At 55.9% G+C, this 27,110-nt stretch overlaps 1 protein-coding gene across 1 annotated transcript; it reads right to left on the bottom strand.

The window, feature by feature from the left end:
- Positions 1-529: 529 nt before the first annotated feature.
- Positions 530-26,613, bottom strand: RAB26 (RAB26, member RAS oncogene family). The gene is made up of 9 exons (XM_054180249.1): positions 26,376-26,613; positions 24,002-24,112; positions 4,125-4,166; positions 3,598-3,664; positions 2,711-2,763; positions 2,222-2,287; positions 2,028-2,084; positions 1,579-1,655; positions 530-920 (listed from the first exon to the last, which is right to left on the bottom strand). The coding sequence occupies exons 1-9, from the start codon at positions 26,577-26,579 to the stop codon at positions 818-820; spliced, it is 780 nt and encodes a 259-aa protein (XP_054036224.1). The 5' UTR covers positions 26,580-26,613; the 3' UTR covers positions 530-817.
- Positions 26,614-27,110: the final 497 nt, after the last annotated feature.

Here is a 27,110-nt window from a genome sequence, read left to right on the forward strand (position 1 = left end):
GGCTTACAGGAAGGCGTTCAGAATAAGCTGCAACACATGAGAGTCCAATTCAAAGTACTGGAAAGAGCAGAAGGAGGAGAATCAAAGCCTTTCTGACCACAGAGTCAGAAGATGTCTGTACACCAGACAGGTTAGCAGGAGCCTACTCCAACAGCCAGCCAAGCTCTTGCCTTCTGTGTGGAAGAGGAGAAACCCTCACTGAGGAGTATGTTACCCCCCATGAAGATGGATGGGCAGCAGTAAGCCACTACAAAACTGATTGCCTCAAACCCAAGGCTTTTCTGTGTGGGCCAGGGCTCTGAACAGTTGAATTCCAGGTGTTTGGGGGAAAAAAAAGGGGATTTCTTACTAGCCAGCGTTTGGTGAGGAGAAGGAATTTGTTCCCCTCAGTCACCCCCGAATTCATCATATTCAAGAAGCTTCATAATGCTCTTGGCTGCTGCTGAATGGGTGGAGACAACCAGCTCTACCAACTGCCCCAGCCCAGGGGGCACCACAGTGAGACCCCAGCCCACCCTAGTCCCCTCCCAGACATCCCACCTCCCACCAGCACCAGAACAAGTGGCTGTACCCAGCAATGGCAGCCCATGTGCCCGCAGTGCTCAGGGGGAGCAGCACCCAGCGTGGGGCTGCAGCACCTCCATCCAAGAGAGCTTCTGCTGCTGCTTCTCCCTTCCCCAGATCCCAGCTCACCTCTTAGCAGACACAGACACGACAGACAGACAGACAGACATGCACACATTGTCCACAAGGAGAGAGAAAGAGAGCGTGGCGCAGGGCCAGGGGCCTGAGTCTCTGTACAGCTGCGCCCAGCACCTTAGGACCTGCAGCAGCCTGAGCCTCTCACTTCCTTCTTCACGTAGTCATGGAGCTTGAATTTGGGCTCATTGGGCAGCTTCATGGACCTATGCTTCAGTTCCCTGTGGGAAGGGGGGGAAAATCCCCAAACATACATTATTTCTCTGTCTGCTCCTAAGGTGCCTGGTCCAGCTTGGTGCTCTGGATGGTTTGCTGGTGAGAGTTTGGGTCTCATGCGAGATGGCCACGTGATGGCAGCTGGAGGTGGGAACCCAGAGAATGAAAAGGTGAGTGGTGAAGATTGAAGTTGCTGAGGGGCCTGGAGCATCTCTGTGAGGAGCAAAGGCTGAGAGCCTGCAGAAGAGCAGCCCCAGAGGGGAGCTGAGCAATGCTCAGCAAGAGATAAAGGCTGGGGGGCAAGAGGCTGGGGCCAGACTCTGCTCAGTGGTGCCCAGGGCCAGGACAAGGGGCAGGGGGCACAAACTGGAACCTAGGAGGTTCCATCTGAACAGGAGGAGAAACTTCTTTGCTATGAGCCCTGGAGCAGGCTGCCCAGAGAGGCTCTGGAATCTCCTTGTGTGGAAAGCTTCCAACCCCCCCTGGCCATTGTGCCCCTGGGCAAGCTGCTGTGGGTGCCCTGCTTTGGCAGGGCTTAGACTGGGTGATCCCCAGAGGTCCCTTCCAATGCCATCATGCTGGCATTCTGTGATATTTGTGGGTGTCTGCTGTGCCCCACCACCACAGGTGAGGTGCCCAGTGTGGCATGCATCAGTCACTCACTTTGCAATGGCTGTGAAGGCCAACTCGACATTGAGGCCACTTTTTGCACTGGTCTCCATGAAGGGCACTCCATACTCCTGTGGGACAAGACACACTGACATCAGAAACGTCATCTGGGGTGTTCCTGGGGGCCCCTGGCTCCCACTGAGCCCTGGTCAACATCAGTGGCCACCTTGGGAGAGGAGCTCAGGTATTTCTTTCACAACTTTGGCAATAAGTTTTAAGGAAGGAAGTGAAAAGGGAGAGGAAGAAGCGGAGGAAGCGGAGGAAGAGGAGAGCCAGACAAGAGAAGCAAAGCAAAGTGCTCTCAGAGGTATTCTGTTTCAGATGGGTCTCCAGTTAACCATTTCCCTGGTGCACATCATCAGCTAGGTGAGGGCACAGTCCCACGCCCAGGCTCAGAACGCCTCCCACCCCACGGCACCAGAGCACAGGGACACCTCACCCACCTTGGCCAGCTTCTCCCCATCTTCCCTTTTCACCACTCTGTCCTGGGCTGAATCCACCTGCCAACAGGAATGCCAAAGAGCCATTGGGGATGATCTGAAAGGTCATCAGGAGGCCATGCCCATGTCCTCTGCCCTCCAAGGCTTCCCTGCCCACAGCTCCCTCAGGAGAGGTGAAGCCAGGGGTCTGAGCTCACCTTGTTTCCCAGTAACATGAGGACCACGTCTTGCTGTGCATACTCATGGATCTCTGTCAGCCAAGCCTGGAGGGGGACAGCCAGAGAGAGGAGTTGGAACATCTCTGAGGAGGAGGATGATGGGGGCCTGACCTGGTCCTGGACACTGGTTACCCTCCATGTCAAAGGCTTCTGGGCAGTGTTTTGTGGAAACATGGAGGAAGTGCCTGTGGGTTGCCCAGCTCAGAACCTCAGTGGTGCCAGGTCCTACAGCTCCCCTGAGATCCAGCAGCACCCTGAAGAAGAGAGCTCCAGGTGGTTCAGGATCTCACAGGGCTTGGTGTGATGGATCACAGCTCCCCACCCTGAGATGTTAATGCCCCATGGCACCTCCTGTGCCATTGAGCAGGGTGGTTTTGCAGGCACCCTGTGCCCAGGAGATGAGCAATTCCATCCCATTCGTTGAGGGCTATTTGTTCCCCAGCACGTTCTGCTGCTGCTGCTGCGTACCTGGATGTTGTCGAACGAGGCTTTGTTGGTGACATCATAGAGCAGGAGCAGGGCTGTGGAGAGAGGGATTGTGTTGGTGCCAGTGCCACAGTGCCAGGCAGCAGCAGAGTGTGTCAGTGCCAGTGCAAACAGAGAGATGTTGGCTGGCACCACCCAAGAATGATGACACAATTGTTTGTGTTGGAAAAGACCTCCAAGATCATTGCATTGAACCTGTACCCCTGCCCTGCCAGGGCACCACTCAACCACGGCCCCCAGCACCACAGCTCCACAGCTCTGAAACGCCTCCAGGGGATGCCATCACTGCCCTGAGCAGCCTGGGCTAGGCCTTAAGAACCCTTTTGGGGAATAAATTGTTCCTCATGTCCAGCCTAAACCTCCCCTGGGCAACTTGAGGCCATTTCGTCTCTTGGGAGAAGAGACCAACCCTCACCTTGCTCCAGGCAGAGCTCCTTCAGGGAGCTGCAGCGAGCCAGAAGGTCTCCCCTAAGCCTCCGTTCCTCCAGGATGAACACCCCCAGCTCCCTCAGCTGCTCCTCCCCAGCCCTATTCCCTAGAACCTTCCCCAACTTTCTTGCCCTCCTCTGGATCTGTTCCAGCCTCTCAATGTCTTTCTTGGAGTGGGGGCCCTTGTATGTGAGGTGTGGCCTCACCAGTGCTCATTACAGGAGGACAACCCCTACCCTGGTCCTGCTGGCCACCCTGTGGCTGATCATCAGGAGGTTTGTTAGACTTGTGGTGTTTGTACCTCAACACTCAGAGTTCCTCCATCCTTGGTGGCTGCTTCCTACGAGGAAGCCACTCTGGTGCTTCCCAGCTCACCTGGGCTGGGTTCAGGGCTGAGAGCCCCACAGAGCTGGAGGAAGGGGGCTCCCTGGGGGGCTTACCGTGGGCATCCCGGTAGTAGGCATGGGTGACGCTGCGGAATCGCTCCTGCCCGGCTGTGTCCCAGATCTGGAAGGCAGATGGGAGCAGAGGGCTCAGCCATGGCCTGCTGCCACCTGGGCTGCAGGACCCACCCAGCACCAAACCCTGCACAGATTCACAGACTGCATTGGGTGGGAAGGGACTCTCCAAGGGCATCTTGTCCAACCCCCTGCAGGCAGCAGGGACTCCTCCAACCAGAGCAGGCTGCCCAGGGCCACATTGAACCTGATCCTGAATTTCTCCAGGGATGGGGCCTCAACCACAGCCCTGGGCAACCCGTCCTAGTGTCTCACCACCCTCAGTGTGAAGATCTTCATCCTAATGTCCAACCTAAATCTGTCCTGCTCCAGTTTCAAACCACTGCCTCTCGTCCTTACCAACACCAAACCCAACAGCTCAGTGCAGCCTCAGGAAGATCCTTCAGCCCTTAGCTTCCAGACACCCAGAGAGGAGGTGGGAGCTGTAGCAGGGGGTCACAGGGACATACCTGCAGCTTTACCTTCACCCCATCCACCATCAGCACCTTATTCTGAAAGAGAAGAGAAAGGTTGATGAACAGTGAGTGGGACACTGAGGATCTCAGGAAGACCTCTTGGGCACCCTGGCCTCCCATCCCAGGGGGTGTTTGCTCTCGAGGCCTCGGGCTGACCTCAGCTCCCCACACATTGATCCCCACACCTGTGCCACCTGCAGCGTGGAGCAGCCAGAAGATAACTGAAGATCATTCCCTGGGTCTGCTGCAAGCTGCATCTCTTTGAACACTTCAGTCCTCACGTCAGCAGGCTTGGGAGACCTCTGGCAATGAAGGAAGGAGCAGCAGCATCCCACCTCCACAAGACACAGCCAACAGCTCCATATGAAAAACCTCTCTCCTCCCTGCTGTTGGAACCCATTTTTCTCCCAGTGAGCACCACTTTCTCTCTGCTTTGTTGTGTTTTTTCCCGTTTTGCTTGTTTTGGACAGGAAAGGTGGCAAGGAGGAGGTGAGGGGGCAGTGCCTCTCCATGCTGCTTCGCAGGGTTGTCCCCAGATCACCACATGCCAGGATGGTGGGGCTGGAAGGGACCTCTGGAGATCATCCAGCACAAACCCCCTGCTAAAGCAGGGCACCCACAGTAGCTTGCCCAGGGTCACAGTGGCCAGGTCTCAGTTTGGAATCCCTCCAGAGAAAGAGACTCCACAGCCTCTCTGGGCAGCCTGCTCCAGGGTTCCAAAGCCAACAGGAAGCTTTTTGTGACTTCATGGAGCACATCATGACTGAGCTGGGAGCTGTGCAGGGCCATGGGGTGCCCATCAGTGCCCCTCTGGGTGCCTGTGCCAGACAGTGGGGGCAGGGGATGGATCCTGACCACATCACAGAGCAACCACTGGCCCAACAAGCTACACCAGGCTCTCCAAAGATGAGATACAATCCTAAAGATCCAGAGGAAGAAGGAGCAGAGAAGAGATTGATTTGCCTGCTAAACCCAGAGGAATTAACCTGGTAAGCAGCAGAACATGATGAAAACACAGCCAGGGACCCTGCTGTCTGCTTCTCATGACCAGTTCAAATCCTCTTTGCTCCAGAGCAGGTGTGGGATGCTCTCCCTAGCATACAGACAGCCTGACCCCAGATGGGCTTCACCAGCTCAGCCCCATTCCCCATCTTCCCCAGCAGCAGCCAGCAGGAGCACAGCCTCTGTCCCGGATTACTCCACCCAGCGCTGGACACGCCACCAGAACCCTCCTGGGCAAACAGTGGTACAGAGGTGCCAAGAGCCATCCCTGTATGTCCCACAGCACTCAGCACCAAGTACCAGGCACCTCAGGGTTCTGGCACCCAGTGTTGTCCCACCAGGATCATAGAATGACAGAATTGTTTCCGTTGGAAGAGACCTCTAAGCTTATCCAGTCCAACCATCAGCCCAACACCACCATGGCCATAAACCATGTTCCAAACCATGGCCACACATTTCTTGAATACCTCCAGGGATGGGGACTCCACCACCTCCCCGAGAAGCCTGTTCCAATCCCTGATCACTGTGGCAGCAAAGTAATTGCTCCTCATGGCCAACCTAACCCTCCCCTGGCACAATTTCAGGTCATTTCCTCTCCTTCTAAAACCTAACACTACGAAGAGACCAACCCCACCTGGCTCCAGCCTCCTCTCAGGGAGCTGCAGAGAGCAATGTCTCCCCTCAGCCTTCTCTTCTCCACACTGAACACCCCCAGCTCCCTCAGCTGCTCCTCCCCAGACCTGTTCTCCAGACCCTTCACCAGCCTCATTGCCCTTGAATGGTGCCAGCAAGGCTCTTTGTGGCTGTTTGTGTTGTTTCTAACAGGGCAGAGGAGCATCTTTGCTCCTACACATCAACGGTGGCCCAGCATGGAAGGGATAGGCAAGGAGGGGAGGGCAGGAAGAAGGCAGAGCACTGAACCTGCAGCATCTGCTGCAGTCAGCTCAGGGGAGACAGTAGTGGGCTATAAATAACTTCAAAGGTAGCGACTGGGGTGAGGGAGAGGAGCAGGAGTGATTCACAGCCCAGGAGTGATGAAAATCAGCAGCCAGGCTGCTGAAAAGGGTTGGGGCAGCAGCCAGGAGCTCAGGACCCATGCATGATGCTGAGGCTTTTCCCAGCACATGAAACTGGGCCTGCTGAAGGCCTGAAGTGCTTAAACCTGAGGGTCCTCACTGCTGCAAGGTGCTCCCCAGCCTCCAGCATCTCCTCATGAGCCATTCCCAGGGTGGAAACACTCATCACAGTGAACAATGCTGAGGAAGTCCAAGCAGAGGAGCTGCATGAGAACCACACTTCCAGGCACCAGTTTCACCAGTGCTTTCCACAAGAGGTCCACTTTCTGAGCTCAGCTTACCCAGCAAAACCCCAGGTCCTAGCTACATGTCCCAGAGCTGCACCAGCAGGGAGCCCTGGGCTCCACACCCGTGCGGTGCTCATCCAGCCATCATTCCCAGCTAGCAGCAACCAGCTGCTGCTGCCACCTGCCAGGGACCACACGAGGGAGGATGTGTCAAGAGCTGCAGAGGAAGGAGACCACTCTACATCTCCCCATTGACGCTGGAGTGCTCCAGATCCTGGCACCAGCAGCTCTCAGAGGGGACGCTTGGTTTGCTGGATGGTGAGAAGGGATGAGGACACTGAGAGCTTCATCTTAAAGGCAGCACCAAACAAGTGTCCTTCATCACACAGCCCCAGGGCTGCAACAGCCCCTCCAACTTGGAGGAGACCATGCACCGAGAGGGGGCTGTGCCCAGGGACATGTCCATGTCCCCACCATGGCCATGCTCCATGGATGACCAGCCACTGAGAGCAGGAGACAGGAAGAACATGGCTCCAGCTCCAAGCACAGACCAGTGACCATGAAGCATCTGGTGAGCAGCTGAAAAAGCTGAAGCTCCAGTGCTGCACCTCATGTCTTGACCTCCACTTCAGAAGCTTAGTTAAAAGCAAAGCTGGCAGCAGCAGGCTTCAGACTAATTACCACTGACCTACATTTCAGAAGGGGAAAACATCAAACCTTAATTAAAGGCTGCACATGGACCCACGTGCTACTGGGCCAGGCTGAGAAAAACTGCATCCCCTGGGGTTTAGGTGTGGAGCTGAGCAGGGTTTCAGGGAGGAGCTGCAGAGACGTTCCTGCAAGCAGGAGCTACAGCTGGAGCTATCCAAAGCAGCAGCTGCTGCCTGCACCCCTGCCTGCATCCCCTGAGCAAAAGGTGGGCAGAGTGGGATGGGCAAAGGCAGAGGGCTGCTGCCAGCAGCACAACAGCTCCTGTCTGTGCCACATGAACCAGATGCCCAAGTCTGCCCCCACACCAGAGCTCACAGATTTCCCAGCTTCAAATTACTATTATTATTGCTATTGTTATTATTATTTAAGGAGCTGCAGCTCATGCTCACAGCCCTTCAGAGGCACCGGCAGGGGGGTTAGTGACTGATAAGCATCCTAAGACAAAAAGAGGACGTGTGTCAGTCCCTGAAACATGAAATGTTCTCCCAGGGCTGAGGGGCAGGGTTGTGGGGGTTTGTTCTGCACCTTACACCGTTGAGTATGAGAGAGGCTGCCAGCAGCCCTTCCATCTTGCAGGAGGGGCACAAAATCCGCCCCTCAACTCTCCTGGCAGTGCCAGTTTTGCTTGTGTCCTTTTTCCTGGGGTGTTGACAATGTTCCTCAAATATCACCAAGCAGAGGCTGCAGTGGAATGCCCAGGGTGCCTTTGATGGAGGAACATGATGCTCCTAAGTGAAACAGTCCTCAGCATGTCAGACAAATAAAGTTGGAACCTTGCAGATGCCGGAAAAATTAAATTACCAAGCGCAGATGGTCCTCAATTAAAAGCAGAGTAATCAACACACCAGAGGCCACGCTGGCTGCAGCCCCAGCACCACCAGCCCCAGCAAGGGCAGCAGAACAACCATGACGAAGACATTCTTTACAGGGAGGAAGGGGAGACACTGGAACAGGTTGCCCAGGGACTTGTGGCTGCCCCCTCCCTGGAGGTGTTCAAGGCCAGGCAGGATGAGGCCTTGAGCAGCCTGAGCTGATGGGAGGTGTCCCTGCCCCTGGCAGGGGCTTGGAGCTGGACAAGCTTTGAGATTCCTTCCAGCCCAAACCATTCCAAGATTCCATGACTGATTTGGAGGCTCCCAAAAAAGTGCACCCTGTGATGGATGATCACAGAATCGTAGAACTGCTTGGGTTGGAAGAGGCCTCTAAGATCATCAAGTCCCAGTGTCAAGCCAACACCACCGTGGCCATAAACCAAGGCCCCAGGTGCCACGGCCACAGTTTCTTCAACACCTCCAGGGGTGGGGACTCCACCACCTTCCTGGGCAGCCTCTGCCAGTCCCTGACCACTCTTACAGCAAAAAAAATGTTCCTCATGTCCAACCTAAACCTCCCCATAATTTCAGGCCATTTCCTCTTGTTCTATATCCTCTTGTTCACCTACAGAATCAGAGATGCCGCCCCCCCAACCAAGGTGCCCCTATGCTGCTCTTGGATCAATTTTCAGCGGCTGTGTTTGAGCAATGCCACTCGCCTGGTCCACGGGGTCCCCACAGTGCCACTGAACCATACTGGGAGCAACTGGCACATCCTGGCAGATCCACTGACACCTGAGCCCACAGCATGGAAAGCAGCAGCATAGCACAGGGTCAGCCCTTGCAGGACAATCTGGCATCTCCATGCATTAACTCATTAATTAAAGCCTTAAAAAGTAAATTGGATACATGGATTAACTCACTTCCAAATTAATCTGACAAATGGAAAGCTGCTGGCTGACACCATCAGAGAATCACTGCACAATTGTTTGGGTTGGAAGAGACCTGTAAGATCACCAGGTCCAACCCTTACCCCAGCACTGCCAGGGCACCACTGAACCATGGCCCTCAGCACCACAGCTCCAGGGCTTTGAAACTCCTCCTGGGATGAGGACTCCACCACTGCCCTGGGCAGCCTGGTTCAGGCCTTGACAACCCTTTTGGGGAGGAAATTTTTCCTCATGTCCAACCTAAACCTCCTCTGGAGCAACTTGAGGCCAGTTCCTCTTGTCCTGTCACTTGTTCCTTAGGAGAAGAGACCAACTCTCACCTGGCTCCTCAGGGAGTTGTAGAAAGCCAGAAGGCCTCCCCTCAGCCTTGTCTTCCCCAGGCTGAACAACCCTGCTTCCCTCAGCTACTCCTCAGAGGACTCCACCATTCTGGCTCCAACCACGGAACCCCCACCCCAGCTTCCCTGTGCCTTTGAAGACTGCTGGCTTCAGGAGCACCTACCAACACCCACCGACCAAAGCATCCTTCTGTGTGGGTGGCTGCTGTGTGGCACAGCTGCAGCCCAGCATGAGTGAACCCAAACAGGGGGCTGGAGGGATGCTGCGAGACCCCTGCCCAGTGCCAAGGCAAGATCTGGATCCAACGCCCCACTTGGCAAAGCCCAGGGAGCCCCTTGCCTCCACCGGCACAAAGCCAGTGCCAGGAGAAGCTGTGATGCAGTTGTGGTGGAGCTGCAGCAGGCAGACAAACAATCAGCACCTCCCCAAGTGGCTGTAAAAACAGATGAAGGATCAATATGGAGAAGTGCCCAAAGCAGCAGGACACTGCATCCAAGCTGCTCATTAGTCTCCCAGAGTTTTCCCACACACACGTGTCACTGCCGGCAAGCTGCTCCTGGCAGCTCAGAGTCTTCTCCAGCCTCAGCAGCCTGGCTCAGGGACAGCCTGGTCATTTGCCAAGGTCATGGCTTGAAAAGCAGCCTCAGCTTTTCTCCCTCTGAAAACTTGGTCCCTCTAAACTGAAGGAGAAAGTTTCCTTTTCATCTGAGACAATGAAAAGCCACCAAACCCAAAAGCTAACCAAGACAAGCGCAGGGTCCAGCACCTGGAGGGGAACAACCTCCTGCAGCAGGACAGGGGAGGGTGACCTGCTGGGAAGCAGCTGTGGGGAGAAGGACCTGGGAGTGCTGGGGCACACCAAGTTCCCCATCAGCCAGCAAGGTGCCCTCCTGGCCAAGAAAGCAAATGGTGTCCTGAAGTGAATGAAGAAGAGTGTGGCCAGCAGGTCAAGGGAGGTTCTTCTCCCCGTCTACTCTGCACTGGTGAGGCCACATCTGGGGTCCTGGGTCCAGCTGTGGGCTCCCCAGTTCAAGAGAGACAGGGAACTACCCATCCTGAGGAACACACTATCTCCCCAGCCCATGGTCTCCATGTGGGCATGGATCCACCCCTCACGTCCATGGGCACCGCAGCCCCTTCCCACACCCTGCAACTCCCCCAGGGATGTCTGCAGGAGCAGGCTTTGTCAAGCACCCAGTGACCATCTCCCCAGCTGCCAGCTCTGCAGAGAATGAGACTCAAGGCTCTTGCTGGAGCAGACACAGCAGAGAATCAGGGACATATCAGCTGCTGTTCACATCAGGCTGCACATAAAAGACTTTGCTGGCAAGCTGCAGAGATTCCTGTCTTAGGTACAGATTAGAGCTAAGAGGATCTGGGGAAGATCACACAGTTTGAAATCAAGTCATGCTCTACTTCTTGGCATTGCCCAGGGCACCCATGTCCTGCAGCCACCCAGTTCTGGATGCTGGTGGAGCAGCAGCTTGGTGACTTTGCTGCTCCAGCCCAGCAAGTAAGTGTCCTGGGATGATCAAGGACACAGTTCCCTGAAGGAGGCACAGGCAGACGAGACTCACACCACTGGTGCTTTTAAACCTAATGGGGCTGCTCAGGCTCATGCCAACAGGCAGGAGAGGTAGCCAAGCCAAGCTTTTGGATACCTCCATCACACTGAAACAAGCCTGTGAACAGCCCCAGAAATGGAGATTCCAACCTTAAAGCCCCACAGGATAGGATCTGCCAGAGCCACCCCAGAGACAGGAGCTGCTCTCTCTGGGCTCTCAGACTCAGGGCTCTGAGCCCCAGGGCTCTCAGCCTTTGCTCCTCACAGAGCTGCTCCAGGCCCCTCAGCATCTTCATAGCCTCCACTGGACTCTTTCCAGCACTTCTCTGTCTCTCTTGAACTGGATCCAGGACTCCACATGAGGCCTCTCTAGGGCAGAGGGGAAGAAGAGTCTCCCTTGACCTGCTGGTCGCAGTCTTCTTCCTGCACTCCAGGACACTATTTGCCTTCTTGGCCACGGGGGCACATTGCTGGCTCACAGGGAACTTGTTGTTCCCCAGCACTCCCAGGTGCCTCCCTGCAAAGCTGCTTCCCAGCAGGTCACCCTCACCTGGGGGTGCAGGGGGTTACTCCTCCCCAGTTGCAGGACCCTACACGTGCCCTTGCTGAACTCCATAAGGTTCCTCACCCCAACCCTCCAGCCTGGCCAGGTCTTACCAGGTGCCAGCATAGATTGATGGGAGTCAGCAGGACAGCTACAGCCCATCCCTGCAGCTCCCAGCACAGGGTTGGATCCTAGGAAGGTATGAAAGCCATGGCCATGTCCCTTCTCCCCACCCAGTGGTGGTCTGCAGCAGCTCTCCCCTACCTGGTTGCATCACACAACCCCTTCCTTCCATCCTTTTTCTTGTCCCTGCTTTAGAACAGAGAAGATCTTGTTAAACATATCCAGGATGACTCCTAAACCAGCAGCCTTGGAAACAAAGGGGGCAGAGATGGCTTCTGCTGATCTGTACCAGCACCTGGAGTAAGTAAGGTGGACTTATTTATCTTCATTTTCCCCACCAAGGACACACCACTGCACTGCCAAGCAGAGGAGGAACCTCCAAGGAGCATTGCTGGTACGTCATTCATCATTCACAGCCAACACAGTGCCTGCCAGTGCCACCAGAAAGAAAAATGTGCCCCCAGCTGCTGTTACCCAGGGAGCTGGTACTCTGCTCCAGCAGGCAAGTGAAGCCTCCCATCGGTTTTCCTGTCAAAGAAGCCAGTCCCTGTCTCAGGAGTGCTGCTGTGCCCAGTGCTCTGCCCACAGCAGCCTGAGGGGTGTCAGGGGATGAGCTCGGCAGCGCTACTGCCCACCAGCCACCCAGGTTTGTACCCTCTGCTTCACCCTTGTCCAAGCCCTGGAGATAGCAGGCAGCCCCACTCCCACATGCTCCATCCTCTGCCACCTCCAAGCATGACAGATAGGATGATCCCTGCACAGAAGCAGCCCCAGACATGGTGGGGACATGATTTGGACCATCCTGCTTGTTTCCAGGCACAAGGTCCCCATGAACCACACTTCAGCTGTCTCATTTCCAGCACAAAACCTGTCCCAACTCAGAAGGTGTTTAACTGATTTGGTCCCAGAGCAGCCAGGCAATGATGGTTCTCATGGAAGAGAAATCCACCAGGAAACACCCAGTGAGGGGACCCCCAGCCCAGCAGAAAGGGCCTGGGGGGCTGCAAGCCCATTCCTCCTCCAGGAAAATTAGGAATAATTAATTTTTCCTGGTGTTAAGCTTGGTCCAAATGTTTTCCATTGACCAGTCCCAGTCTGGAGAACATTATAACCTGGTTTCGGAGCTCCAAACCATCCTCCTGGGCAGTTCATCCACCCCTGGCATGATCCCAGCCACAGCTCTCCTGAAGGCAGAAGGGTCACTGCTGGGAGAAAGGTGCTGCTGAGAAAGGCTCTCCTGTGCGCCATCAGCCGGACCTACAACTGCAGCCAGAGGAACACCTGGGCTTCTCCAGAGCAGCAAACTGGCACCAAAGGGATGGAAACCTGCCCAGAGTTTCAGGGCAGACTTTGCAACCCAAAGTAAAGCCCATCAGGTCTGACCACCCAGCAGCAAGCATCCCAGCAGCAGGAACAAGCTGTCTTCTGCAGACAGTGCTGCAAACAGAGCACTTCTCATCCCTGACAACAAAATCATCACCCCCAAAGGGCTGACAGATGAAGCTGGAGCTGCTTCTCACACACAAACACTTCACCTGCAGCTTCAGCAGACAGCTCCTGTAAGCTGGCACCTTGCTGAGCAGCAGATCCAAGCCCAGCTGAAGCCTTCAAAGGTTCTGAGGAAGAGAGAGACCCCAAAGCTCTAATGAGATGTTCTGAAGTCTGTACAAATCCAGGAAGACTTTGGGAATGACACGTGCTAGGTCTTGGTGCTCAGTGACACCCCCAGACCCAGTCAGAGAATAGAATAGAATAGAATAGAATAGAATAGAATAGAATAGAATAGAATAGAATAGAATAGAATAGAATAGAATAGAATAGAATAGAATAGAATAGAATAGAATAGACCAGGTTGGAAGAGACCTTCGAGATCATGGTGTGCAACCTATCATCCAACACCACCTAATCAACTAAACCATGCAACCAAGCATCCTGTCAAGTCTTGCCCTGAACACCCTCAGCGACGGCGACCCCACCACCTCCTCGGGCAGCCCATCCCAGTGGGCAATCACTCTCTCTGGGTAAAACTTCCTCCTAACCTCCAGCTTAAACCTCTCCTGACGCGGCCTGAGACTGTGTCCTCTTGTTCTGGTACTGGTTGCCTGGGAGAAGAGACCAACCTCTGCCTCACTACACCCCCCCTTCAGGTAGTTGTAGAGAGCAATAAGGTCACCCCTGAGTCTCCTCTTCTCCAGACTAAGCAAGCCCAGCTCCCTCAGTCTCTCCTCATAGGGCTTGTGCTCCAAGCCCCTCAATGGAGGTGCCGAGGGGCCTGGAGCAGCTCTGTGAGGAGCAAAGGCTGAGAGCCTGCAGAAGAGCAGCCCCAGAGGGGAGCTGAGCAATGCTCAGCAAGAGATAAAGGCTGGGGGGCAAGAGGCTGGGGCCAGACTCTGCTCAGTGGTGCCCAGGGCCAGGACAAGGGGCAGGGGGCACAAACTGGAACCTAGGAGGTTCCATCTGAACAGGAGGAGAACCTTGTTCAGTGTGAGGCTGCTGGAGGCCTGGAGCAGGCTGCCAGAGAGGAAAGGCTGAGAGCTGGGTTTGTTCAACCTTGAGAAGAGAAGGCTTAGGGGAGACCTTGTCTCAGTACATAAAGGGGGACTGGACCAACCCTCCACCAAATCCCTGCTGCAAGATGGATGCTCATTCAGCCCCCTCTGCCAAGGAGGCCCCCAGAGAGGGTCTTTGCTACAAAGCCCCTGGCATTGAGCCTGGGCTGAGTTATTCATCCAGCTCTGCAGTTGGGTTTTAATTAGTCACCAGCTCAGAGAAAGCAGCAGAGACCTGCTGCTGTCGAGTGGCTCAGGGGAAGCAAAGCCCTGAAATCTGGACCAAATTCAGCATCACTGCCCAAGGTCCTGGTCAAGGGTGGCTCTGTGCTTCCCAGAGCAGCTGAAGATCCATGAAACAGCCTCCTGAACTTCACTTTGGGAGGAAAAAAGCATTAATAGGGGGTGGTACAGAATGATCCTTGAAAGGGTTGGGTTGGAAGGGACCTTGAAGATCATCCAGCTCCAACCCCCTGCCACGGGCAGGGACACCTCCCACCAGCCCAAGCTGCTCAGGGCCTCATCCAGCCTGGCCTTGAACACCTCCAGGGAAGGGACATCCACAACCTCTCTGGGCATGGTTGAGTGTAAAGGAGCCAGGAGCACTGGCACCAACAGCTCTCCCTGGCAGTGCTGGTACCTGGAGCTGAGTGGGTACAGCTTCATCATGGGTCCTGAGGAGCAGGAGCAGCTGTAAGGCAGGACCCCCTGTTGCTCCTGTGCCCCCAGCACACTGCTCACCACATCTCCTATCCCTGGCAACCACCTTAATGCCACAGCCAGTGCCCGTCGGTGAGGCGCTGGCGCAGTTGCCGTGGTGACACCCACGCAAGCAAAGATGCAGAAGCCAAAAGCTCCATTTCCCTGCATGTCACACTTGGGCCAGGGACATCAGGCTTGGCAGGGAGGAAGAAAACATCCTGAGACAGGGGTGGGCTGGCCGAGGAGCGGGCTGGCTGAAGGTGCACACCGCATCAAGCTGGGCTGGCTGTGCTGCCTTGATGCAGCAGGACACAGCTCCCCACCAGTCCTCTCCTCTCGAGAAATTACATCTAGAAAACCCACACAAAACGAAACAAAACCTGTCCAGATGTTCACACCAGGACCAGCTGCATCCTCACAGACATGCAGTTGGTGTTATGACCTCTAGAAAACCTTTCCTGCCTGCTGGCAGCACTGACTTGACCTGCTCTATCTGTCACACCAACATCTTCCCCAGGTCACTTAGGTTCCCAGACCCATGCTGGGCTTCTCCTCACCCTGGGACAGATATGGACCAGGGCAGTAAGCCTCAGCCTTTAAAGCTGAAGGACCATGAGCTCCCAACACATATTACTTATGATCAGGGAGAGATATTTTTCCAGTGCAGCCATAAAGATGAAATATTTGCTGCTGACTTTGAGAGGTTCTGCAATCCTTCAAGTCAGTGCTCAGCCAGGATGCCTCTGTTAGCCAGACAGAGCTGTATGAGTTACACCACTGAGCTGGGGATCCCTCCGTGGGGAGCAGGGGCGGCTCCATCACTTCTGGATGGAGCCAGCAGCATGCACCCAACTGGGATCCACAGTACAAGAAAGACAGGGAACTACTGGAGAGAGGCCAGCAGAAGTTGTGGAGATGCTGAGGGGCCTGGAGCAGCTCCGTGAGGAGCAAAGGCTGAGAGCCCTGGGGCTGAGAGCCTGCAGAAGAGCAGCCCCAGAGGGGAGCTGAGCAATGCTCAGCAAGAGCCAAAGGCTGGGGGGCAAGAGGCTGGGGCCAGGCTCTGCTCAGTGGTGCCCAGGGACAGGACAAGGGGCACAAACTGGAACCCAGGAGGTTCCAGCTGACCAAGAGGAGAAAATTCTCTGCTGTGAGTGTGCCGGAGCCTCGGAGCCCTTGTGCGACCATCCTGACTCCCGCCTCCACGGCTCAGGTCTCTCCACCCTTTTGCAGACAAGGAGGAAAGTGGCTCCTCCTCATACACCCCCCAGCACCACCAGTATCCCCACTGGGAAGACACCTCCTGAGGGCAAACAGTTAATCAGTGGGAAGGAAAGGAGTCAGTGGTTCCACAGAGGGATCAGGGGGGCTGAGAAAAGGGAGAGCCATGGACCTGGAAGAAGTTCCCCACCCTCTGCTTTCAAAGAACCCCCAAGTTGTGCAGAGCTGAACTCAGGGGTTTAGCACAAAGCAAAGTTGAAAGCGAAGTGAAGCCAAATGTATTCCACAAAATATCCAAACCATTTAGGCTTCCTCCAGACCCATTTCAAAGTTTTAGTGCCTATAAAATGCTCCTTCCCAGGCACCATGAGCAGACCCAGCGTGACGCCTGGCACAGCCCTGGGGCACCTGATGCTCTGGCACCCAAACTGGTCTCCCCAGAGCGCAATTTCTTGCTTGGCACCGCGTGGAGAGTCACAGACACACCACATTTGTGTGCTCACAGCCTTCCTCCAGCACCTGCCTCCTCCTCAACCTGCTCCTTCACCAGGAACTTGTGAAACTGGTGTGGAGCAAGGCACGGATGCCCAAAGACTGTGATTCATGGATCCATGGAATGGGTTGGAAGGGACCTTAAAGATCATCCAGTTCCAAACCCGTGCCATGGGCAGGGACACCTTACACCAGCCCAGGTTGCTCAGGGCCTCATCCAGCCTGGCCTTGAACACCTCCAGGGAGGAGGCAGCCACAGGCTCCCTAAGCAAGGTTTGGGTACAGCTTCACCATGGGTCCTGAGGAGCAATTTCAGGAAGAGGGCATCCACAACTTCCCTGAGCGACCTGTTCCAGTGTCTCACCACCCTCGCTGCAAGGAACTGGTGCCCTTCCAGGAGCATCTCCCACGTAGCCCCACATCCCTGGCTGGCAGCTGAAATGGATGCAACAATCTCACACCCAGATAAAACACCCAATCTATTCTGGGTGGCAGATCCAGACACCAAGGGGGTGGGAGAGGCCCCGGTGTGCTGGGAGCCAGGAATGCACCTTCACACCATCCTGCAAACTGGCAAAGAGTTTTCTGAACCAGGCTCTGGCTCTTGAAGGCTTGCTCCAGCTGCTCATTTCAAGAGCAGCTCAAGCACTTCCCTGCTTTGGAGACACTCATCTGATTCCTTTTATTTGCTTCCCTCAAGGCAGGAATGGAGCCTGTTGTCAGCTGGGGATGACAACCAGCACCAGGAGTGTTTGCAGTTTACTGGTGTGCTGCAGAACTGGAGCACACCGAGGAGGGTTTGTCATTTTTCAGATGCAAAAGCCAAAGACACATGAATAAAATACAAGCAGATGTGAGGCAGCAGCTGCAGCCACGGGCACTGCTCGCAGCATCTCTTGGCAACTGAGCCCCTGCATGCAAATGACTCTGGATCTGCAAAGCTGGGTCCCTCTGCAAGGGAGGGGAGCAGCCACTGCAAGTAGAGCCAGGCTCCTTTTCCCAGGGAAAAAAATGGCTTTTTATTCCCTGGGAGCAGGGAACAGCAGCCAGCAGCAGCTGAGGAGAAGCAGCCTTCTTCAGAGGCAGCAATGAAATGGAAAGACCAACAAGTGCCTGCCCTCCTGTGGCAGCTCTCCAGGACCTGCCTCACCCACTGCTGGATTCAGGAACGCCTGGTCTTTATGGCACCAGTGCCAGCATCTTGCCTGTCTCCCTCCACCAAACCAGGCAGATTAGAGGGGGCAAAGCTTCTGTGGGCAGCGTTCACAAAACCATAAAACAGTCTGGGTTGGAAGGGACCTTGAAGATCAGCCAGTTCCAGCCCCCTGCCATGGGCAGGGACCCCTCCCACCAGCCCAGGCTGCTCAAGGCCTCATCCAGCCTGGCCTTGAACACCTCCAGGGAGGAGGCAGCCACAGCCTCCCTGGGCAGCCTGTGCCAGTGTCTCCCCAGCCTTACTGGAAAGAATTTTTTCCTGATCTCTAGGCTAAATCTACCCAGCCCAGGTTCACTTACAGGGAGAGAAGCAAAGTCTGGAATCACCTGCTGGCTGCCACTGGAATTCTCCCAGCCACGGGAGGTGCAGAACAAGCTCATTTCAGAGAAAGAGCTGCTGGAAACATCCCCAAGGCAGACACACAGACCTCCCCTGCCCACCTTGCCATGCCAGTGTCCACACTGGGCTACTCACCCAGTCCAGAGTGGTAGCACCAGCATTGCCACCGGCACCACAGCCCCATGGAGGGGACATTTGTCCCAAGTGACCCAGGCTGGCAGCACTGAGCTGCCTCTGCCAGGGGAAGGTCACCTCCCCTGCAGGGGTTCAGAGCTAGAGCTGTCCCCTCCAGTGCCAGAGGCATCGACCTAAACCCACCCAACACAGCCTGCAGCGGCCCCCTGCCCAACCTCCCTGACACATCACCAGCTACACACAGTGTGCCAATAGAAAAGACTAAGCTCAGTGCCCAAGCAGATCCTCTCCCACTTTTTCCAGGCTGATCCATCAGAAAAATCATCCTCTGCTAATGTTCCATGCCAACCGCTGAGAGAAAAGCCAGCCCTTGGCTTTCAGATGGCTCCAGGTTGCATCAACCCTTCAAAGGGATGTGGGACTGGAGCATCACTCCAAGGGCAGGGATGCAGGTGCCAACCAAGGATCAGCAGATGATAAGGACATCTACCTTTCCCTCTTCTGAGCAAGTGGAGACCCAGGACCAAACTTGCTGGATCCAGACCATGGTTGCTTTGCACACCCTGCATGGCTGGAACAAAGCTTTCAGAGACTTGTAGAATCATTTTGGTCAGAAAAGACCTTTCATCAAGTCCAACCATTCTCTAACTCTACCCAATCTGGTGCTAAACCACCTCTCTCAGCACCATATCTCTGCCTCTTTTCAACACCTTCTGGAATCTGCAAAGTTAACCTCAACAAGGGAGGGAGCAGGCAGCCAGGAGCTGCTGACGGAAGGTGAACACAGACAGACACAGAGACACCAAACAGAGATGTAAAAACCTCTCATGCAAACCCCACATTAGACACCAGTGATTGCAGCCCTGGAGCAGCACAGGGCTGGGCGTAATCAAGAGTCCTCACAGCTCAGGGGGACAAGTGAGAGCTTTTATTTTCACAGCATGCAGATTAACTGCATCACGGCCAAGGCTGGAGCAGGGAGCACGGCAGGGCTCCACAGGGTGACAACCAGCAGAAACTCCTCCTGGGCATGTTGGTACAAACTGGGTGGCATCAAAACCCATCTGGCTGCTTGGGAAACCCAAAGCTGTGCTGAAGCACAGGGGCTGGCTCCTCCTCCTCCTGCAGCACCTAAGCTTGCCGTGCGCCAGGAAGATGTTCACAGGCAGGTTTGGGTGGGAAAGGACCTTTAAAGCCCATCCAGTCCAACCCCACTGCAGCCAGCAGGGACATCCCCAATCAGAGCAGGCTGCTCAGAGTCACAAACAACCTGACCTGGAATGTTTCCAGGGATGGGGCAGCTCCCACCTCCCTGGGCAATCTGAGCCAGGGTCAGACATTTCTTCTTTCATTCAGGTTGCTTCTCCTTTAGGCAGCAGGAGAGGACCGATACCACCACACAGCTCAGAGAGCACAAGGACAGGCTGCCCTGCTCTGAACGCCACCAGCAAAGCTCTTCCTAATGGCTCCGTCGCACTGATTAACACAGAACCCATCACTCCTGCTAATGCAAAGAAACTCATTAGCACCTCTTCCCAGGGAGAAAAAGCTCATCTTGATTTTTTTTTCTTTCATGTTCTTCTCCTTTCAGGTCCAGTTGGTACAGAAATGTTCATTTGCCTGACCCTGCAAAGCCTGGGGCTGTGACAACAGGCTGGGCACCCGGAATGGAGGTGGCCCCATGGAGCTGGCTGTCATCAGCACAGGGTGGGCTCGTGTGGCCTTTGGTTTCTCAGCTTGGCAAGCTGCTCCTCCTGTTAGCTGCTACACCAGGCAGAAGTACTGCTGCCTGCACAGCTCTCATCTCTGTCAAGGTTTCCGTGTGACAGCAGAAGGCAGCTCCTTCAGTAGCACTGAGAAATGGGACTCACACCCCTGAGGGAGAAAGCTGCTCTTCTCCAGCAGACCCTTCTGCCTGAAATCCTGGCAGATGAAGTCAGAAGAGCACACACATCCTGCCCAGCCAGCTGGGGAGAGACCAAGCCCCACCTCTGCACCCAAGCAGAGGGATCTGTTGAGATGCTTCAGCTCTGGAGATGAGCACAGGGCTGGTGAGCTGCAGCTGAGGGAGCTGGGGTTGTTCTGCCTGGAGAAAAGGAGGCCGAGGAGAGACCTCCCGGCTCTCTACAACTCCCTGAAAGGAGGATGGAGTGAGGTGGGGGTTGGTCTTTTCTCACAGGGGACAAGTGACAGGCTAAGAGGAAATGGTGTCAAGTTGCCCCAGGGGAGGTTCAGGTTGGACATGAGGAATGAGTTCTTTCCCAGAAGGGTTGCCCAGGCCTGGCCCAGGCTGCCCAGGGCAGTGGTGCTGTCCCCATCCCTGGAAGGGTTTCAAAACCCTGGAAATGTGGTGCTGAGGGCCACGGTTTGGTGGTGACCTAGCAGTACTGGGGTAAGGGTTGGGCTTGGTGATTTCAAAGGTCTCTTCCAACCAAAACCATTCTGTGATTCCATAAGAGGAGGAAGCAGACCTCTTACCACAGCTCTGCACAGCTGTGGCACAGCTCATGAGAGGAAATAATTAAGATCCTCATTATCTATCCCTGGCCGGAAACCCTGAAGGCTGAGACACCAGAGACAGAGAGGGGTTTGCCCCCCTAGGTGGATTTCCCCTCTGGTGGAAGCAGCAGAGAGGTTCCTGTTGCCCCAAGCCAGCCCCTTGCTGAGATGAAACCCCTGCCAGGAGCAAGACTGCTGTGGTCTGCCTTGCCGTGGCAGCACCCATATGAGGGGGCTCACCTCAGCAGTGCACCCCCAGCTCAGCACCCTGGACACCCCAGCACTGCCCTGGATGAATGGGGTGGGTTTGTGCATTCCTTAGGAACCAAAGATGCTCCCCTAAGGGAGGAGAGCTGAGGAGCCCAGCATCTCTGAGAGGAAAACTGGGACCATTTTGCTGCATTTTTTTACTAAGATCATTATTTCCCTAGAAGCAGGGATTTGTTTTCCAAACAGATTGGACATGGTTCTTTGTTTAAGAGACAACAACAAACACACAGGGAGAGGTTCTCCACTGACCTCAAAGAGGAGGGCAGCAACCTCCAGCGCACTGGGAATGGGAATCCTGGATTCATTTTAAATGCATTCCTGTCCATTTCCATTCACTCAGGTCTGTGTAATCCAGCAGCCAAAGCTCTAACGGTTTGGCACCCCCGAAAACCAGTGGCTGATGCTGGAACACACTGGGATGAGTGGATGAACTGGGAAAGGAGGTGGTGAGCAGCTGGGTGGGCACAGGAGCTGTCCCCTGACACAGCTCTGTCCCACCCCAGGGTGGTTCTCAGGGACCAACTGGAATCAAGAGGAGAGGAGGCAGTCCTGAGAGCAACACCATGAGCCAGGCAGCTCTGTCCTCACCATGTCCCCAGCCTTTACGCAGGCTCCTGGCCAAGGCCATGCATGCACAGGAGCACAGCTGCCACATGCCCCAGCCCTGGGGACGTCCTCACGGTCTCCACCACTGGCAAGGCTGAGCGACTGCCGCAAGCCCTGCTTAGAAACCCCAACGCACCAAACCGGCACCCCCTGCTTGCTCCGTGCTTCTCACACCAGTCCACGTCCGGAGCAAACACCCAGCAACCACCTGGGTCTGATGAGTCACCTTCAGTGGTCACTCTCCCCAGCCACATGTGGCCCCACAAGCCCTGCTCGCTCCAGCCAGAACCCTGCTGCCAAATCCTGGCTTTACAGACGAAAGGAGCCAGGATGTGACAGGTTTGTTGCTAGACAGACACAAATGAAACCCAAAATGTGCTCTTGCAGCAGAAGCCTCCAGCATTACCATCCCAGAGCTTCATCTGCATCGTGATGCAGACAGTGGGAGGAGCAGAGTTACACAGCCCCTGCACACAGGGGGATCAGAGTAGAAATGGAGAGGGACCATCAAACAACCAGTTCCATGCCCCCTCCCCAAAACTATGAGTGCACTACAAAGAGATTGGAGAGGGACTTTTGACAAGGGTTTGTAGTGCCAGGATGAGAGACAATGGCTTTGAGCTGGAAGAGGGGAGACTGGCAATGAGGAAGAAATTCTTGACAGTGAGGGTGGGGAGACACTGGAACAGGTTTCCTAGGGAGGCTGTGGCTGCCCCCTGCATGGAGGTGTTCAAGGCCAGGCTGGATGAGGCCTTGAGCAGCCTGGGCTGGTGGGAGGGGTCCCTGCCCGTGGCAGGGGATTGGGACTACATTCTGGGATTCTATGAATCAAGAGTTTTACATGACCCTCCCAGCTGTATCACCAGCCCATTTCAAACCCATGTGGCTCAAGCAGGTCCATTACAGGACTAAATTACCCCTAATTTGATTGCTGCTCTCCAGCAGCTAGTTCAGAGCCCCAATCAATAAGTCACAGGAGTTTATGACTGCCCTTGGTATCAAACACTGCCATGGGTAATAAAATGGTTTCCTTTTAAGAGCACCTGGAACACCCTGTAATTACCTTTGGATGAAAGGATGGGCTGGGATTTACCAGCTTCACCAAGGTGCTGCTGCACCAGAAGCCTCTCTGCAGGGGAGAACCTGCTTTGTGGAGGCTTTCTGAGCTCTTCCACTCATCACCAAGCCACTGCTATTCACACACAGAGTGAAACAGCATGTTGCAAGAGACACCCAGCTCCCAGGAACCCTCCAAGAAAGGAGGAGATCTGAGATCTTGCTGAGAAAAGGCATCAGGAAGACGCAACACCGGTGTGTGGCATCACCAGCAGATCTTCACTGTGCCCACCCCCACCACAGCAGCACCATGGAGCCAAAAGCCATCACACAGCACAATGGCGATGAGCAGGGACAGCACAGAGACCTGGCACAGCGCTGGTGCTGATGGCTGAGCCCCCCCAGCAGCCTGTGGCACCAGTCAGATATCCTGGGGAGCAGCAAGCCCATGGTTTGGGGGGAAACAGATAGTTGGGGAACCAGAAGGCACCTGGGACCCAAGCCAGGCGTGCTGCTGGCTGCTGCTTTGGTAGCAAAAGTTCCTTTGCTTGCCCTTCCCAGCCTGCCACAAGGTTTGAAGCCATCTACGTCACCATCCCTGTTGCTCTACCATCTCACCCCAGGGATGCCCGTTCCACAGCCCAGGGTGCCCATGGCAGCACCACAGCCCCCCTTCACCAGGGGCTGCCTGGACCACAGCATCCCTGGACAGCCCCCACCAACTCCCCCAGGGAAACAGGGCCAAGAAAAGGCTTCACAGACAGCAGCTGGCACCAAGACGTTCCTGCCTGGCAAAGGCTGCTCTGTCCACACCAGGGCACTGCAGGACAAGAGGTGTCTCCCTTTCTGCCCCACATTACCCCCTCTGTGGAGCAGGTTCTTGCTGTCCTCACCAGCACTGCGCAGTCCTGAGACAACACCTTTGGGGCTCCCCCAGCACCAGGATGCTCCACCCAAACGATTATCCTCTGGGAGTTCAAAGATTTCCCTGGCACAATGCATCTCCTTCCTGGCAGAGGGAGCAGGGCCGCTCCACGCTGCACCCCCACATTGGCATCCAAAGTTGTGCTGAGGAGATGCCTGCAGGGGACTTGACTTTGTTGTGGTCTTTGAATAAAACTAAACAACCCTTAACTAAAACACAGAAACTGGCTTAGGGAGACCCCTTTCAGTGGGCAGATGCTCTGCCTCAGCTTATTTCCTTCCACGAAGCAAGACCTGGAGCAGAAGAGGAGCTTCCCCATCCTCCTCCTGCAGTAATGAGGAGGCTGCTGCCACCATCAGATGGTTGCTCAGCCCTGAGGTGCCCTGGCTGGAGCTGACATGGCTCAGGATGATGAGGTTTAAGTCCCAGAAGCAAACTTTTGTCACTCATCTGTATAACCCAAGAGTACCATGCCACACCCCATGGGCCGGGGCCAAGGGACCCCCAGGCACTTACCCTGAAGTCAATCCCAACAGTGGAGATGAAGCTGCCGGCGAGGAAGGCTCCATCTTTGAACCTCACCAGCAGACAGGTTTTGCCAACCCCTGAGTCACCCACCAGCATCACCTGAGAGGGAGGGAGGGAGGGAGGAAGAGGGGGGTCAGACACCAGGTCTTGGGAAGGAAGCTCCACCACAGCTATTACCCATCCCCAGAGCCCCAGCCCTGGAGCCACACCTTCCCCCAACCAGCAGAGACCCCTCCCATGGGGGCACAACCCTGCCTCAACACCCAAGTGGTGCTGACCAGGTGAGGCCAGCTGTGACCAGCTGTGACCTAATGGTCATGGGGCTCACACTGCCCAGAGCAACCAAAGCACCCCATCACTTCTGGGGTCTTCTAGGAAGAAGACTTCAGCGGAGGCCCCAACCAGGAGCACCAACTTCAGGGTGCTCTCAGCCCAGAAACTCCTTCAGCAGGACCCACACAACTTTACAGCTGCTCTCCCAGTCCTCAGTGGGTGCTGAGTGGGCATCTCCCAGTGCTACCTGTCTCAATTTCCCCACTCAGCAGCACCCAGATGCAGGGGGGGCAGGCACCCACCTGCCAGAAAGAAACCACATCAGACCCGAAACCGCTCCCAGCGCAGCCCTCTGCAGCCTCTGCTCAAACCACAACCCCTCCGGAGTCCTCCTGGTCCTCAGGGCCACCAATCCCGCTCCTCCCAGCAGGACAACAGCTTCTTGGCATTGGAGAAATCCTGGAGCTGCACCCATGCCAATCTGCACGGCTTCATGCTGCCGTGGCAGGGTTCCCTCTCTCTGCCATTAGCCTTCCACAAACCATTAGCCCATGACTGGCACTGCCCTGGGTCACACTGAACCCACACTGGAGCCATCAGAGGCAGCTAACCCCAGCACCGCCCTGCAGCTCAACCTGCTGAGAAGCTGCAGCAGCCCCAGCTTTGGGTGTAGCTTGTTTGGGGGCAGGGGGACACCACTGAGATCCATCTCTGGTGCTACATCACCCACCCATGCTAGGTCTCCTGTGGGAGCACCATGCACAGCCAGGTGCTGGCATAACAGGGTTAAGGGAGTAACAGCACAATGCCAAGGGAAAGGGAGGGTAAAGAGTAATTCTGAGTAGAAAAGACAAGCACTGATTATTTCTAACTTCCCAGACCTCTGTTCTAGAGCATGGTGACCCTTAAAGGCAGCTTCTCCCTGCTGACACCTCACCCAGGCAGGCTGCAGCACCCATGGCCAGGCTCATGCCAAGGGCTCAGCGATCAGGATCTGGCCCTGGGCCCATGACTTGTGTTTGGCCACTGCCTCTGGCAGAGCTCAGGAACCTCCAGATGGGGGTGAGGGGAAAAGAAAGTTTAATAAGCTGGGTTTGACTGAATATGAGGCAATTTCTCTCTGCCACTGGTAGAAAACCAGCCTGACGCTGTGATCACCCAGTGCATTTGGGCTTATCTGACACCTTGCTGGGCTCATCCCTGTGCCATGGGGGCAATGCCCAGGGATACCCCCTGCCTGGGCACAGAGAGGTGAGCTCAGGGTGCTGGGGAGCAGCAAGAACACGGAGGAGGCTCCATTTTAGGGAGACTGTTGAACTGTTACTGCAGCTGTATCAAAACCACCTACCAAAGCAACCAAATTCAGCTGGTGGGCAGCCCTCACCTCAACCTTCACACCATGACAGCCACATCGGCTGCCACGGGCACCATGCCAGGGCTGGGCTTGCCATAGCCAACCCCATCTTTTCCAAGCTCAATCCCCCACAGGCGGCTGGGAAGATCCATGCTGGAGCTGCAGTCGGATGGATTGTCTGAGCTGCAGCCTCAGCCAGGACGGCTCAGGGAGCTCCAAGCTGGGCTTGCATCAGGTGCATGAGAGAAAGGGGGGGTGAGGGGGTGCAAATGCATTTGGTCTGTGACTCAGTCACCAGAACCTGAAGCCATCTGAGCCTTTAAAACCAGGCACAATCTGACGATGTCTCAACGGCAGCCAGAGCAGGTTGGACATGACTCAGGGAACGGGTCACCCCATGTCATAACCCTGGGGTGTGGGTGTCAGAGAGGAATCAGAAGGTCACAGCCGGTCTGAGCGCAAAGCTTTTTGTCAGCACTTGTGAAAGTCCTGAAGGTGCAGCCCCATGCCAAGCTCTGGCACCTGCTGCCAGAGACCCGAACTGAGTGATGGGGGGAAACAGAGGCTGGGAGAGAGGGATACAGGGCTCGGAGAGGGCTCGGAAAGAAGGATGCCCGCCTGGTCCCGGTAACTTCTCCGGCAGCCGCGGCAACGTCCCCGCACCCTATGGACCCCGCATCGTGCACCGATCTCCCGCAGCTCTCTCCGTACCCACACCCCAGCCCAGCTCCGCACCTTGAAAGCGAGATCGTAGAACTCTCCGCTGCTGCTGAGCGACGGCCGCCCGGCCGCCGCTCCGCCGTTGCGGGGCAGCTCGGGCGCGGAGCCTCGCGGGCAACCGGCAGCGGGAGCTCGGCCGCTGCCCTGACCGGCGGAGGGCAGAGCGGCGGAGGGAGCGGCACCGCCGCCCTTGCTGCGAGCCGCTTTCTTCCGTGACATGCCGGGGCCGGGGGGGTGCAGGCTGCACCGGCCGCCGCCGCTGCTGCTGCCGCCGCCACCGCCTCCCCCGGCCCCGGTCCGGCCCCGCCGCCAATGGCAGCGCCGCGGGGGCGGTGGTGGGGGCCGGCCTCGCTCCGCTCCGCCCCCGGTTACCGCGCACCGGAACCGGCTGGGAGCTGCGAACGCGGTTCCCATGGACCTATCGCGGGGGTCTGCGTCCGAGGGAGGGTGCACGGCTGTGAGGGGGTTGCAGGTCCGCAGCCAGGTTTGGGTCCCCCCCCTCCTGCTTCAGGTTTGTCACAGTCGAGGCGCAGGGGAGGAGGTCACTCGAGCCAGATGAGGACTATCCTGGACCACCCTGGCCAAGCTTCAAGTGTGGGTCCTGCCCTTGGATCACAACAAAACCATGAACGGTCCAGGCTTGGGGCAGAGTGGCTGGAAACTGTCTGGTCAAAAAGGTCCTGGGGGCGTTGGTTGACAGCAGCCAAAGATGAGCCAGGGGGTGCCCAGGTGGCCAAGAAGACCGCCAGA

Source organism: Dryobates pubescens, chromosome 4, assembly GCF_014839835.1.
Source record: "Dryobates pubescens isolate bDryPub1 chromosome 4, bDryPub1.pri, whole genome shotgun sequence".
Lineage (NCBI taxonomy): Eukaryota > Metazoa > Chordata > Aves > Piciformes > Picidae > Dryobates > Dryobates pubescens.